Genomic DNA, 13,669 nt, shown 5'->3' with positions numbered 1-13,669 from the left:
TTCTTAAAGCATTTTTAACTTGATTTGCGATTTTCTATAGTCAGTTTTGCCGTATTAAAATTTTCAGCACAGGTGCCGTTTTTAACAAGTAAAAGCAGCTATTTTAAATGACATAATAAAGGAAAATTAGGTATTTGCAAACAATTTAAAACACATCAGCAGGTAAAATAGATAACTGGGAACTCATTAAACAGAACATTTTACTGTACAATGTCCCTTTAAGCATACTGCAAATGTTGAATTTTATTTTATATTTTATTTGCTATTAATGTTATGGGTAGCATTTATTACATTAATAATAACATTATTTAGCTTGCCTCAATACAAAAAGAAAGCAGCTCGATTCTCCTTTTCCTACAGAGCACTACAATCATGGAACGACCTACCGCACACTTTCAAACCTTACCCAAGCATAATATCCTTTAAGAGATTCCTCTCTGCATATCTCAAAACAGAATGCACCTGTCATGGTTGATTATATATTTCCTACCTGTTCTATGTTAAATTTTGCATATATTGTGTATTATTATTGTTTTTGTATTTTATTGTACCCTATTGTATCAATGCAATGTTTTGTGGACCCAGGAAATACTTGAAAACGAGAAAAATCTCAATGTATCCTTCCTGGTAAAATATTTTATAAATAAATAATAAATAAATAAATAAATAAATTTAACTAAAGCTTAGTGCAGCGATTTTATTAAAAAATAAAGATGTCATCTTTATTTTTTAATAAACTACACTAGACAGTATTTTGGGGCCATTTGGGGCATATTTATAAAATTAACCAGAGATCTAAACTCTGGTTAATTTTATAAGAACTAATTGCTACCGTGAGCTCTCAGCAGCAACCAGCCACTTGTAATAGCTGATTAATTATCGCACTCCCACAAACGGGCAAATTTGCCCATTTGCGGGAGCTCAGTAATTTAGCGTTCAACTTGTAATCTAGCCCTATGTGTCGTCCTACTGGGATGGTGCTGCCTTGTTTTGGAGCTTATCGTGCCCACTCCACTGTACCCCAGGCAGTTATGAGGTGGCTTAAATGTGAGCAGCATGTAAAAGTTTCAAAACAGCTGATCAGAGGGGTGTGAAAATGCTCAGCAGCTAAGGGGTTAAAAGAATAAAAATGCTATTTAAATTGCTTCCATATAGGCTGTACCTTATAGTATCAAAATCAGTTGTCTACCGTTTGTCTGTGAATTAAAGGTCACTGACTGCATTTTTAACTATTCTAACTTAAAGGGACAGTAAACACCTTGAGATTTATATACAGTATATATATAAATGTTTAGTTATGCATAATTAAAGAACTCTGCAATATCTTTTCATTGTTTATTTTGTCCGCTTTTCATGTATTTCACTAGCGTCACTACACACTATGAAAAATGATTACTCAACAAAGAGTATTATCTGCAGAAGCATTTAAGGATTATGATCACTGCAAAAATATGCGGACCACCATACGAAGTTCCAAAATCGATATACATTGAAACAAGCGTTTGTAATCAAACCTATATTAGGATAAATACTTTTCGAAAAAATTTCTCAAAATGTATATAGTTAAATTGATGATAAAAAGATTATATATATATATATATATATATATATATATATATAATCAGAGAGGAATTACTTGGTATTTCGGCGCTAGACTGACCGTAATAAGCGGGATAAGACTGATATACTACAGGAAAGTTCCACTCTGTGAAAAGCATTACTGGGCTAAAAAAAAGTTGCACCCAGGTAGTAAATCGCCATAGACCCGGCTAACAATGCTATTGAGCCAGTTGTTGGTTCCTGTGAGTGCGCTTCTCTCTGTATATATTTATATATATATATATATATTTATATATATATATATATATTTATATATATATATGTGTGTGTGTGTGTGTATATATATATATATATATATATATATAATATAATATAATATAATATAATATAATATAATATATATATATATACAGAACAATAAACAATGAAGTCTCAGGATTTTTCAAACGTGCCAAGTTTAATTGACGTTTCGGGGATGTATCTCCCCTTCTTCAGAACAAATAAATGCCCATCGTTAGGTATGAGAAGAATCTCACACAGACCCCCCAGGAGAGGCAGGTAACATTTGACAACAATATAATCATTAATTTAAGTTCACATATGCTAACTGTAGGTGAAGAATCTCTTCTAAACAGGGACTTGTCTTTTGTCCCTAGCCACAACCTGGGTGAACTTGACTTTATGATTGACAAGGATTACAAAGGATTTTAAAAATCAAGGAATACTTTCAGTCCACTATGAGTACTCAACCACAAGGTTTTAAAACTACAAAAAAAGATAATTTGTTGGATACGGTTAACTATAGTGCAGGCAGGTACTAAAACCTACATTAGAATGGTACAAAATGACACTTGTGACATGCACAAAGGATTAAAATGGAAGGAAAACCTAATTAGGATTGAAAGAGAAGCCATTAAAATCCTTAGAAATTACACATCTTTGACCATTTGCCCTGCTGACAAGGGAGGAGCAATTGTGTTACTGAATTATGAATATTATAGACAAGACATTATGAAACAATTAGATGACCAAGGGACCTAACAGAAGTTGTTTTTTGATCCCACATCTAAATTTAAGGACCAATTGGATACCTTAGTTAGGTTTGGATTTGAACAAGGTTTTCTCACTGATAAACTAAAAGATTTCATGATCACTAAATATCCAAAAATACCAATATTGTACACGATTCCAAAAATCCATAAGTCCCTCAATGAGCCACCAGGCCGCCCTATATTTTCAGCGAGAGATTCCATACTTCAACCTGTGGCTCAATTTTTAGATGATCTACTACAACCAGTTGTTAGGGATGAAAGATCATATCTACTTGACACAAATCACCTGTTGGGTACACTTAAACAGACCAATATCATGGAGAATGATTTACTGGTCACACTTGATGTGAATAATTTATACACCATCACCCCCCATGACATTGGCCTGACAGCTGTCAAGGAAACTCTCAAAATGACTGATAAGTATGTAGGTCCACCCACTGAATACTTACTACAACTACTTGAATTTTGCTTGAAGAAAAACTATTTTATATTCGAGAAATCATTCTTTCTCCAAACATCTGACACGGCTATGGGGTCAAACGTGGCCCCAGCCTATGACAACATTTTTATGACAAGTTTCGAGAAGGAATATCTGTGGTCCCAGAATATGTCTCCTGTAATTTTTTACAAGAGATACATCAATGATATTTTATTAGTGTGGAGGGGCGATGAAAACAGCCTACATGAGTGGTTCACCCAGTAAAACACTACACCGACCACAGTAAGATTTAAAATGAACTACAGCACATCTTCTATACAATTCCTTGATTTGTTAATTTCTAAGAAGGGAGACAGGCTTGAAACTACATTATACCTGAAACCCACAGACCTCAATTCACTCCTTAAAGCAGAAAGTTGCCACCCACCCTCATTAACAAAGGGAATTGTTAAGTCCCAAATGATCTGCACAATTAGGAAGAATTCCAACACAGATAAAGGGGTCTCACACCTACTTGGTATGAAGACCAAATTCCTCAGCAGAGGGTACAAGTCAAAAGTAATTGATCCTATCTTTGAACAAATCAAGGGACTCGCTCAAGACGATGTCTTTCAAACGTTGACTCAAAACAAAGATAAAGAATCAAAATTAATTATGATTACCACATTTGCTCCTATTACAGCTAAATTGGGCCAAATAGCCAAAAAACACTGGACAATCTTACATTCAGATCCAAAACTGACATTTGTCAAATTAATCACCTTCATGGTGAGGTACAAACGAAATGCTAATATCCGTGACCTTCTGGTCAGAACTGATCCTGTAAGTTCCTATGAAACTGCCACTAAACCCAACATTAGGGGCTGCTATAAGTGCACAAACTGCACTACATGCAATGGATTAATAGCCACAAAAAATGTAAACACCCACACAACAATAAAAAATATACCATGCAACATTCCATAACGTGCACTACGGAATATGTAGTGTACATGCTGTTTTGTCCGTGTGGGAAACATTATATTGGAAAGACCCAAGGGACACTAAGGGAGTGCATGGCGAACCACAGGTTGGCCATGAGACAGGCCATTGAGAAGGGACGGTCAGACCAACCAGTGGCACGCCACTGCATGGAGGCAAAACACCTTGTGGCATATTTAAGAGTTATCATGATTGACCACGTCCCAAAACCTTTGAGAGGTGGAAACAGGAACAAAATGCTTTTCAGGAAAGAGGCAGAATGGATTTTGAGACTGGACACTATTGTTCCAAAGGGACTGAACTCTATGCCAGATCTGGGTAGTCTTAAGTAAACAAAGCTGATATTGTGCAGTCGGGTTTTGGGCAGCAGATGTATAATTCTTGGTGGGTTTGATGTAGGATCCTTGGTGCCTTTAGACATCAGGTATCTGCATCTGTTTACCCACCATAGGTTCTACCCCAGAGTTTTATAGACCCTGGAGTGGACCCTACGCATAACAGAGCATTCATATTTCCTGCAATAGTACCCTTAGAATACCCACATTGGTTCTGCACGCCTGTTAGCTACATACAGCAATGTTTTAGCCATGATATCTACATGAGACATCTTTCTGACAAATTAACCCTTGTTGGATCTGCAGTAGTTTAATAAATAATATTGTATGACATATATACATTTATTAAGGTGTACCATGTTAGTGATATAACTAACAACACAGACTACTATATATTCTTTTAGTATAGTCTGTTGTTCACAGCCAGTACTATAATACTAATTTTAATTTATACACAACTCTGAGAGCACATAGGTACCAAGTTTTTAAGGTACCCATTTACTCACATACGTTTGCACATTTTTTGAAAGAATTATCAGCATAATTTGCTGTTAGATACACATAGACTATGTTATTATTGTGTGCCGTTCACATGGTTTATTATTTTGAATAATGTGTACGTATAAATAGCTTTACCTATGTTGTGTCACTGGGATATGACCCACTTCCGGCTTCGGGAACCGGCTATCCACAACTTACAGAAACTACGATGCCCCACTTCCAGTTGACATGAATAATGTCACTTCCGGCTACGTTAAGGATACTCAGACCGGAATCTATAACAACAAGTGTTGACATGGCACATAAAACACAGGTTTATAACTGCTATCTATGTATATAACATAGTGTTTTTGTTTGAGATGTTGATGTGTTTGTTACATATTATGTGAGTTTCCAATGTATGTAACGCCGGAAGTGGAAGTGGTTTGGCGATTTTCTCAGTGTCTGCAATGCTTGATTTTTGGAGCCTTTCTCAGAGGGGAGGAGGTAATCACTGTTTATTTTTTTCCTTATTTAAGAGGGTGTTTCACATCATTTATTTGTTCGATCCGGTTAACTATTTGAAAAATCCTGAGACTTCACTGTTTATTGTTCTGTATATGCTTTGAATGTAAGCACAGGTTGTTAACCCAGGAGGGCGGATTCATAATTGATTTTAAATATATATATATATATATATACATACATACATACATACATACACACACACACACACACACTTCTACAGAACAAACTCTCTGTATACATTTATGGGTCAATTTATTAACGTGCGAGCGGACATGATATGAAGTAGTGTATCATGTCTGCATTTATTATTGCACCAACACTGTCGGCATTTTAGCATTGCAGATTTGGGTGTCAATCAACCCGATCGTATTCAATCGGGTTGATTTCTGTCCGCCACCTCAGAGCAGGGAGATAGGTTATGGAGCATCAGTCTTTAGACCGCTGCTTCATAACTTCTGTTTTACGGGACATCAAGCTCCAGACGGGGCTTGATAAATTGACCCCCTATAGTTAAATAGATTGAAACGGCTCATTCATTGGTGTCTCAGACTGGTTCTTATGCACTAACAAATCTAATTAGAATCGTACCTGTAAAAATCAAGATAACACTGACCTGTAAAGTATCAGCAAACACAACGATCAGATTCTTCAGCTCCAAAACAAGATCAGGGTCAGTGCAGTATGACTGAAAATAAATTGAATTTGTTAAGAACATTATCAATTATTGCACCTTTAAAACTATGCAGCACAGTAAATAAGAAGAAATATGTGGTTTTATATTCAGCTAAAATGCACCACTTTGAATAATATTACAGCATCCAAAATATTCTTGGTTAACCCTTGTATTACTAGTAAGAAAATCAGTATTTCTTTGACACAACTCCCAAAAACAAATGGGCAAATCTTAAAGGGACACGAAACCCAAAATTTCTCTTTCATGATTCAGATAGAGCATACAATTTTAAACAACTTTCCCATTTACTCTATTAGCCAATTTGCTTCGTTCTCGGCATCCTTTGTTGAAAAGAATACCAAGGAGGGTTCAGGAACTGGGAGATAGCTGCTGATTGGTGGCTGCACATATATGCCTCTTGTCATTGCCTTACAGATGTGTTCAGCTTGCTCCCAGTAGTGCACTGCTGCTTCTTCAACAAAGGAGACCAAGAGTATGAAGTCAAATTAATAATAGAAGTAAATTGGGAAGTTGTTAATAATTGTATGCTCTGTCTGAATCACAAAAGAAACATTTTGGGTTTCATGTCCCTTTAAGAATGTTGCCGGTCCTAGTTCTTACAATAAATTATTATTTGGAATCATATGATCCCAAGACATATAGGGATTTGGGGAGAAAATAAATGAGGAAGGATTTCATAGTGTGAATTAGGCAGCAAAAGCTTATCTATCATAGAGCAGCTAATTTATTGTTTGGCGTTTTTCCATCTTCTTCAAAGAGGTGTAAAGTGAAAAAATGAGTTTTGTTAGAAAATTAGACTCCGAACATTTCCGGAGATTTTTTTTTTTTAATAGGAAGCACTAAGCACATCTCTGGCTGCTTCTTTAGATCCATTAGTATTGTATTAAAGGGATATGAAACCCACATTTGTTCTTTTATGATTCAGATAGAGCATGCAATTTTAAGCAACTTTCTAATTTACCCCCATTATCAATTTATCTTCATTGCTTTGGTATCATTATTTAGAAAAGTAGGAGCCGGACCATTTTTGGTTCAGCAGCCTGGGTAGCGCTTGCTGATTGGGGGCTACATTTAGCCACCACTTAGCAAGTGCTACCCAGGTGCTCAACCAAAAATGGGCCGGCTCCTAAGCTTACATTCCTGATTTCCAAATAAAAATACCAAGGGAACGAAGAACAATTGATAATAGGAGTAAATTAGAAAGTTGCTTAAAATTGCATGCTCTATCTGAATCATGAAAGAAAAAAATTTGGGTTCATATCCCTTTAATAATACACTAACTAAATGTTTTGCAAAGACTAATAGCATATTATTAATATCTTTATTTGTAATTTAACACAAAAAACATACAGGGGATACAATAAATAAAAACAAGGCATGTAAAGGGTAGATAAACAGGCGGATTAGAGTGCTTTGCTTCTTAGATAGTTTGCAATCAGAATGATGAGTTATAGGTTTAGAATTACATTTATAGTGTGATTTTATCATACTGAAAGATAAACATTTTCTCTCCTTTAAAGGGATATAAAACAGTCTGTTTCATTTTTAAAATAAAAAACACTAAGCAGTGTGTTATATCTAATAGAAATCATCAAAAAAATTATTTTTCCTCATTTTAAAAGTATTTTGCCTTTTATTTTAAACTTCATTTGTGCAGGGTCCATTAATTCCTGTCATAACCTCACAAGGGGGCTGTGGTCTGTACAGGAATGTAAAGTAGTATTTTTTTTTTCTTTGAAGTGTTGATAGGAGACACCTATCTGCTAGCTGCAACCAGTTTATTGCCCATGTTCAGTAGAGATCATTTGCTGCAAAAATCATGTGACCATGGAACCCAAGTTCTGTAGGTCTCTTATCAAGGTGTGAGCAGGGGCTACACTGAAAATTTCTAAGTGCTCATTTAGAAAGAAAACAAGTAAATTATATGCTGTTTTTAACAAAACCTGTTATTTTATGTTTACTTTCGCCTAGATTTGGAGTTTTGTCTGTAAAGACCTGTGGTGCTAACGAGCCTTTTTTTTCCAGGGCACCCTTTAAACAACGCTGGTATTACGAGTTGTCTGAATGGCTGCGTTAGCCTCAGAAAAGTGAGCGTTGAGCCAAATTTAGCTCCACTTCAACCCTCAATACCAGCGGTGCTTACGGTAGTGGTAAGCTGGAAAAACGTGCTCGTGCACGATATCCCCATAGGAAACAATGGGGCTGAGCTGGCTGAAAAAAACCTAACACCTGCAAAAAAGCGGCGTCCAGCTCCTAACGCAGCCCCATTGTTTCCTATGGGGAAATACTTTCTAAGTCTACACCTAACACCCTTACATGAACCCCGAGTCTAAACACCCCTAACCTTACACTTATTAACCCCTAATCTGCCGCCCCCGCTATCGCTGACACCTGCATTTTATTATTAACCCCTAATCTGCAGCTCCGGACACCACCGCCACCTACATTATCCCTATGAACGCCTAATCTGCTGTCCCTAACATCGCCGATACCTATATTATATTTATTACCCCCTAATCTGCCCCCCCCAACGTCGCCGCCACCTACCTACACTTATTAACCCCTAATCTGCCAACCGGACATCGCCGTCACTATAATAAATGTATTAACCCCTAAACCGCCGCAATCCCGCCTTGCAAACACTATAATTAAATAAATTATTCCTATTTAAAACTAAATACTTACCTATAAAATAAACCCTAATATAGCTACAATATAACTAATAGTTACATTGTAGCTATTTTAGGATTTATATTTATTTTACAGGCAACTTTGTATTTATTTTAACTAGGTACAATAGCTATTAAATAGTTAATAACTATTTAATAGCTACCTAGTTAAAATAATTACAAAATTACCTGTAAAATAAATCCTAACCTAAGTTACAAATACACCTAACACTACACTATCAATAAATTAATTAAATAAATTACCTACAATTATCTAAACTAAAATACAATTAAATAAACTAAACTATAATACAAAAACAAACAAACACTAAATTACAGAAAAAAAAACACTAATTACACCTAATCTAAGCCCTCTAATAAAATAAAAAAGCCCCCCAAAATAATAAAATGCCCTACCCTATCCTAAATTACAAAGTAATCAGCTCTTTTACCAGCCCTTAAAAGGGTTTTTTGCGGGGCATTGCCCCAAAGTAATCAGCTCTTTTACCTGTAAATAAAAATACAATACCCCCCCCAACATTACCTACCACCCACATACCCGTACTCTAAAACCCATCCAAACCCCCCTTAAAAAAAAACTAACACTAACCCCCTGAAGATCTCCCTACCTTGAGTCGTCTTCACCCAGCCGAGCCGAATTCTTCACCCAAGCGGGGCAGAAGAGGTCCTCCATCCGGTTGAAGTCTTCATCCAAACGGGGCAGAAGAGGTCCTCCATCCGGCCGATGTCTTCATCCAATCGGCATCTTCTATCTTCATCCATCCGGAGCGGAGCGGCAGCATCCTGAAGACCTCCGACGCGGAACATCCATCCTGGCCGACGACTTCCCGACAAATGACGGTTCCTTTAAATGACGTCATCCAAGATGGCGTCCCTCGAATTCCGATTGGCTGATAGGATTCTATCAGCCAATCGGAATTAAGGTAGGAAAAATCTGATTGGCTGATTCAATCAGCCAATCAGATTGAAGTTCAATCCGATTGGCTGATCCAATCAGCCAATCGGATTCTATTGGCTGATTGGAACAGGATACGCAATTGACGTAAGGGGATTTGCGGTAGCCTCGAGTCGTGAAAGAAAAGTGAGCGGTAGACCCTTTCCTGCCTGACTCTAAATACCAGCGGGCGTTAAAAAGCAGCGTTAGGACCCCTAACGCTGCTTTTTAACGCTAACGCAGAACTCTAAATCTAGGCGTTTGATTTAAAAAAAATATATACTAAAAGAGCACTGTTTAATATCCATTTAATAAAACCGTTATATTTAAAGGAACACTATAGTCAAAAATTAAACTTACTTGATTCAGATAGAGCAGACATTTTAAGAGACTTTCCAATTTATTTTCTTTTTTAAATTATGCAGTCTTTTTATATGCACACTCTCTGAAGAACCAGCTACTATTGAGCATGTGCAGGAGTTCACAGAGGGTACGTATATGAGTTTGTGATTGGTTGATGGCTCTCACATGATAAAGGTGGCAAATGGACGTACATTTTGAAATTTATTAGGAAAAAAATCGACTGCTCATTTAAAATTCAGACTAAATGCTACTGCATTGTCTTTTTATTATGCACTTGCTGATTATTCAATTCTGCTGTATTTATGGGGCCTTTAAATGCACTTTTCTACAAGTTGAAATGTCGCCCATCATGTTTTTTATTAGAGTGCTCAATAATCGTTTGGTATTTTTAAATAAAAACCTTTTGATAAGACATGTTGGTTTTATTCTAGTTACACATAGGGCTAAGTTTACAAGAAGAACACAAGTGAGAGCGCAGGGTGTGTTATCTTGTGCTTGATCCCACACTAAGAACAGCACACAATCTAGTAATGCAACTGGATGGTAAAAAAAGTTAACCAGAGAATCTTAGCAAGCCCTATACTTTTAATGGAGAGCACAAGTAGAGAAAAAACAAACAAATACCACTGAAAAATGATGTGCTTTTGGAGGACTGAAGTATAGTTTGCATAACAAAAACACATGGCAATTATATGGAAGTTAAATATATAAGTTATATTATTATTTTTATTATGATATATACTTGTTTTATCTAAAAGGCTTATTAACGAAAAAACTTAAATTATGCTTACCTGATCATATTCTTTTCTTCAGATGGAAAGAGTCCACAGCTGCATTCATTACTTTTGGGAAATAAGAACCTGGCCGCCAGGAGGAGGTATAGACACCCTAGCCAAAGGCCCAAATACTCTTCCCTCTCCCCTCATCCCCCAGTCATTCTGCTGAGGAACAAGGAACAGTAGAAGAAATATCAGGGTGAAAAGGTGCCAGAAGAATAAAAATACAGACGCCCCACAGAAAAAATACGGGTGGGGAGCTGTGGACTCTTTCCATTTGAAGAAAAGAAAATTATCAGGTAAGCATAATTTAAGTTTTTCTTCATAAATGGAAAGAGTCCACAGCTGCATTCATTACTTTTGGGAAAACAATACCCAAGCTATAGAGGAAACTGAATGCCAAGACGGGAGGGTACAAGAGGCGGCCCATTCTGAGGGCACCAAGCCTGAAACCACTACCCAACAAAACCCTGCTTCGTCCGAAGCTGAGAACATTGAAAGGAAAAAGCCCCAAGGACACTGACCCACAGATAGTCCGGAAGTCTAGCTAGAGAGCCCGCAAAATCAGACTCAACTGAGCCAACAGCCCTCCAGGAGACACCGTTGCCCAGCGGTCGGCCCCCAACCACACACCCCTTACTAACGAAGGGAACACCAGCCCAAAACTCCCAAAGGGACAGGGCAAGAAAAAAATCAAAGGAAATCGAAAGGACAGCACAAAATTCCATAAAGAAAAACCCCTAAAACGAGCCCAGCTCATAAAGACCCAAATGGGTCCAAAACAAATAAGGGAAGGCCACACCCAGACCAACAAAACACAAGGTCTAGGACCGGCAAACGAACATCGATTTTTACTCTCAACTTCGAGTGGAAGCACCGAAACGACAACTGAAGACTTATCCACAAGTCAGCACTTAGAATACTGAAGTATTTAACACAAAAACGTTTAGCAGACCCAGACGAGGTAAACACCCGAGTCAAGAACACGCAACCGTCATCAGGACGACTGAGAGAGAGAATACTTTACTAGGAAGTAAAATGCGGCTAAACAAAATATTGGATTGTAAAAACTTCAAGACAGAGGCACCTCTAGGCAATCCCAGCCGCCAGACTGACACATAGGTCCCAAAAGGGGAGAAGTATAGAACCTCAAGTAGGCCCATTAAACATTCCACACCCCTGAGGAACAACAATCTCAGGAACTACTCCCAACCAGGCCCGCCTAAGCATCAGTAGGTCCGAAAACAGGGGAACAGAAGAACCCTGACACCCACTCACAAAAGAGCCATTCCACAGAGCTCGGGGACCCCCCGAAACTCTATAAAGACAGTCGACAAGGCCGAATACCCAGAAGAGTCTAGCAAAGGCCTATCTCGACACGGAGCCAGCAAGACTCCAAATAGAAAAAGCCCCCCCTCCCTAGAAAAAGGGGCCAATTAGAGACAGAGCACCTGCCCACAAGAACACAGGCTGAATAAGAGAGCACTCTCCAACGCAGATGAACCTGGAAGGAATCCCCTGATAACTTAGCGCACAGAAGGGTGCATTAGCTGCAGAATTTACCCTATAACCCTTCGCCTGCAGAACCGTGAAGCCATCAGGTTACTTCAGCAAACCGTCCAAGGGAAACCGTTCATTGAGCGTAGGCAAAGACAATGAGTAGTGGCACTCAGGAAATCTGGGCAACCATGACCAGATCTACTCGCCAGACCAAAGGTCATAGCCTAAATTCCCAGAACAGGAGAACCCCGAACCCATCCTAGATCCTGAAAGGCCAGTAACAACTTGCAATAGGATCCACAAGGGAAAACTCTGAGCAAAAGCCTTAGCAACTGGAAGAACCAGGGCGATGACAGGTTAGAGCCCCCAATTGTTTAAAACAAACAATATCCCGGAAATTGAAACACCCCGTCTGACATAGAAAACAAACCCACAGGGAGATATTAGTCCCGACCCAAGGAAGAGACCACCCCATGCCGAAGTTCAATGCTCCAATGGAGCTAAGGCATCGCAAAACCAGACACTAGAGCCCATAGGTCACTCAATCAAAAGCTAGTCTCCACCTCACCCTACGAGACAGAGGAGTACCTGAAACCAAGGATGCAGAGCATCCCCAGATCCAGGGGAAAATCCTAAGCAGAGTCCAAAGAACTCTCTCAAAGGGAATTCAGGTCCCCAAAGGAGACCCAACTCACATGGAGGAACGGACAAAATCCAAAGGGTCTCAAAGAAGAGAGCAACTCTCTCCCGAAGGGAAACCAGGGCCCCATAAGGAGACCTAACCCACATGGGGAAGTCCAAAGGTCTCACTGACAAGAGAACCACGTCCACAGGACAATTCCTAGAGCCTCCGAAAGGTTAAACCGCATTAAACCAGCAGTAAGGAGGCACTAAACCCCAATCCTCCCACGTGAGGAAGAATACGCTAGGTCCTGAGAGAATCAGAAGCAAAAGGAGTGACTCACCGGAACGCTGCTGACACAGTCCACCAACTTGAAGGCTCAATAAGGACTGAAACAATCCTTCCAGCCTCACGGACCCACGAGTCCTTGTTAGAATGCTTAGCTGAAACTTGTAAAATAAAAACAAGAAACACAATTAATAAAGTAAGAACTCTGCGCCTCGACCAGATCAGCCAGGCAGAACAGGCGCCACGTATCTGAACAGGCCACGAGACAGCAGATCTAAACCCAAGCAGGGCCGGCCTGCAACAGGGCCATAACTGTCAAGCTGCCTAAATCCTCCCTCAGAGGGGAAGAGAATAACAGACCAAACATAGGACTAACATGTCCCTTAAGAACTTCCGCAGAAGTAAACAGCGAGAATCAATCCAA

At 38.7% G+C, this 13,669-nt stretch overlaps 1 protein-coding gene across 2 annotated transcripts in view; it reads right to left on the bottom strand.

Moving 5' to 3' along the window:
• EXOC6 (exocyst complex component 6) overlaps positions 1–13,669 on the bottom strand; it is a 796,835-nt gene that overhangs the window by 424,299 nt on the left and 358,867 nt on the right. For both annotated transcript variants that reach the window (XM_053692417.1, XM_053692418.1), the window contains exon 12: positions 5,992–6,063. In XM_053692417.1, the coding sequence (XP_053548392.1) occupies positions 5,992–6,063 (72 nt within the window). The remainder of the gene's footprint in view (positions 1–5,991; positions 6,064–13,669) is intronic.

Source organism: Bombina bombina, chromosome 9 (assembly GCF_027579735.1).
Source record: "Bombina bombina isolate aBomBom1 chromosome 9, aBomBom1.pri, whole genome shotgun sequence".
Lineage (NCBI taxonomy): Eukaryota > Metazoa > Chordata > Amphibia > Anura > Bombinatoridae > Bombina > Bombina bombina.
Note: the sequence above shows the minus strand (reverse complement) of the source record. Positions and strands in the feature narration are given on the sequence as shown.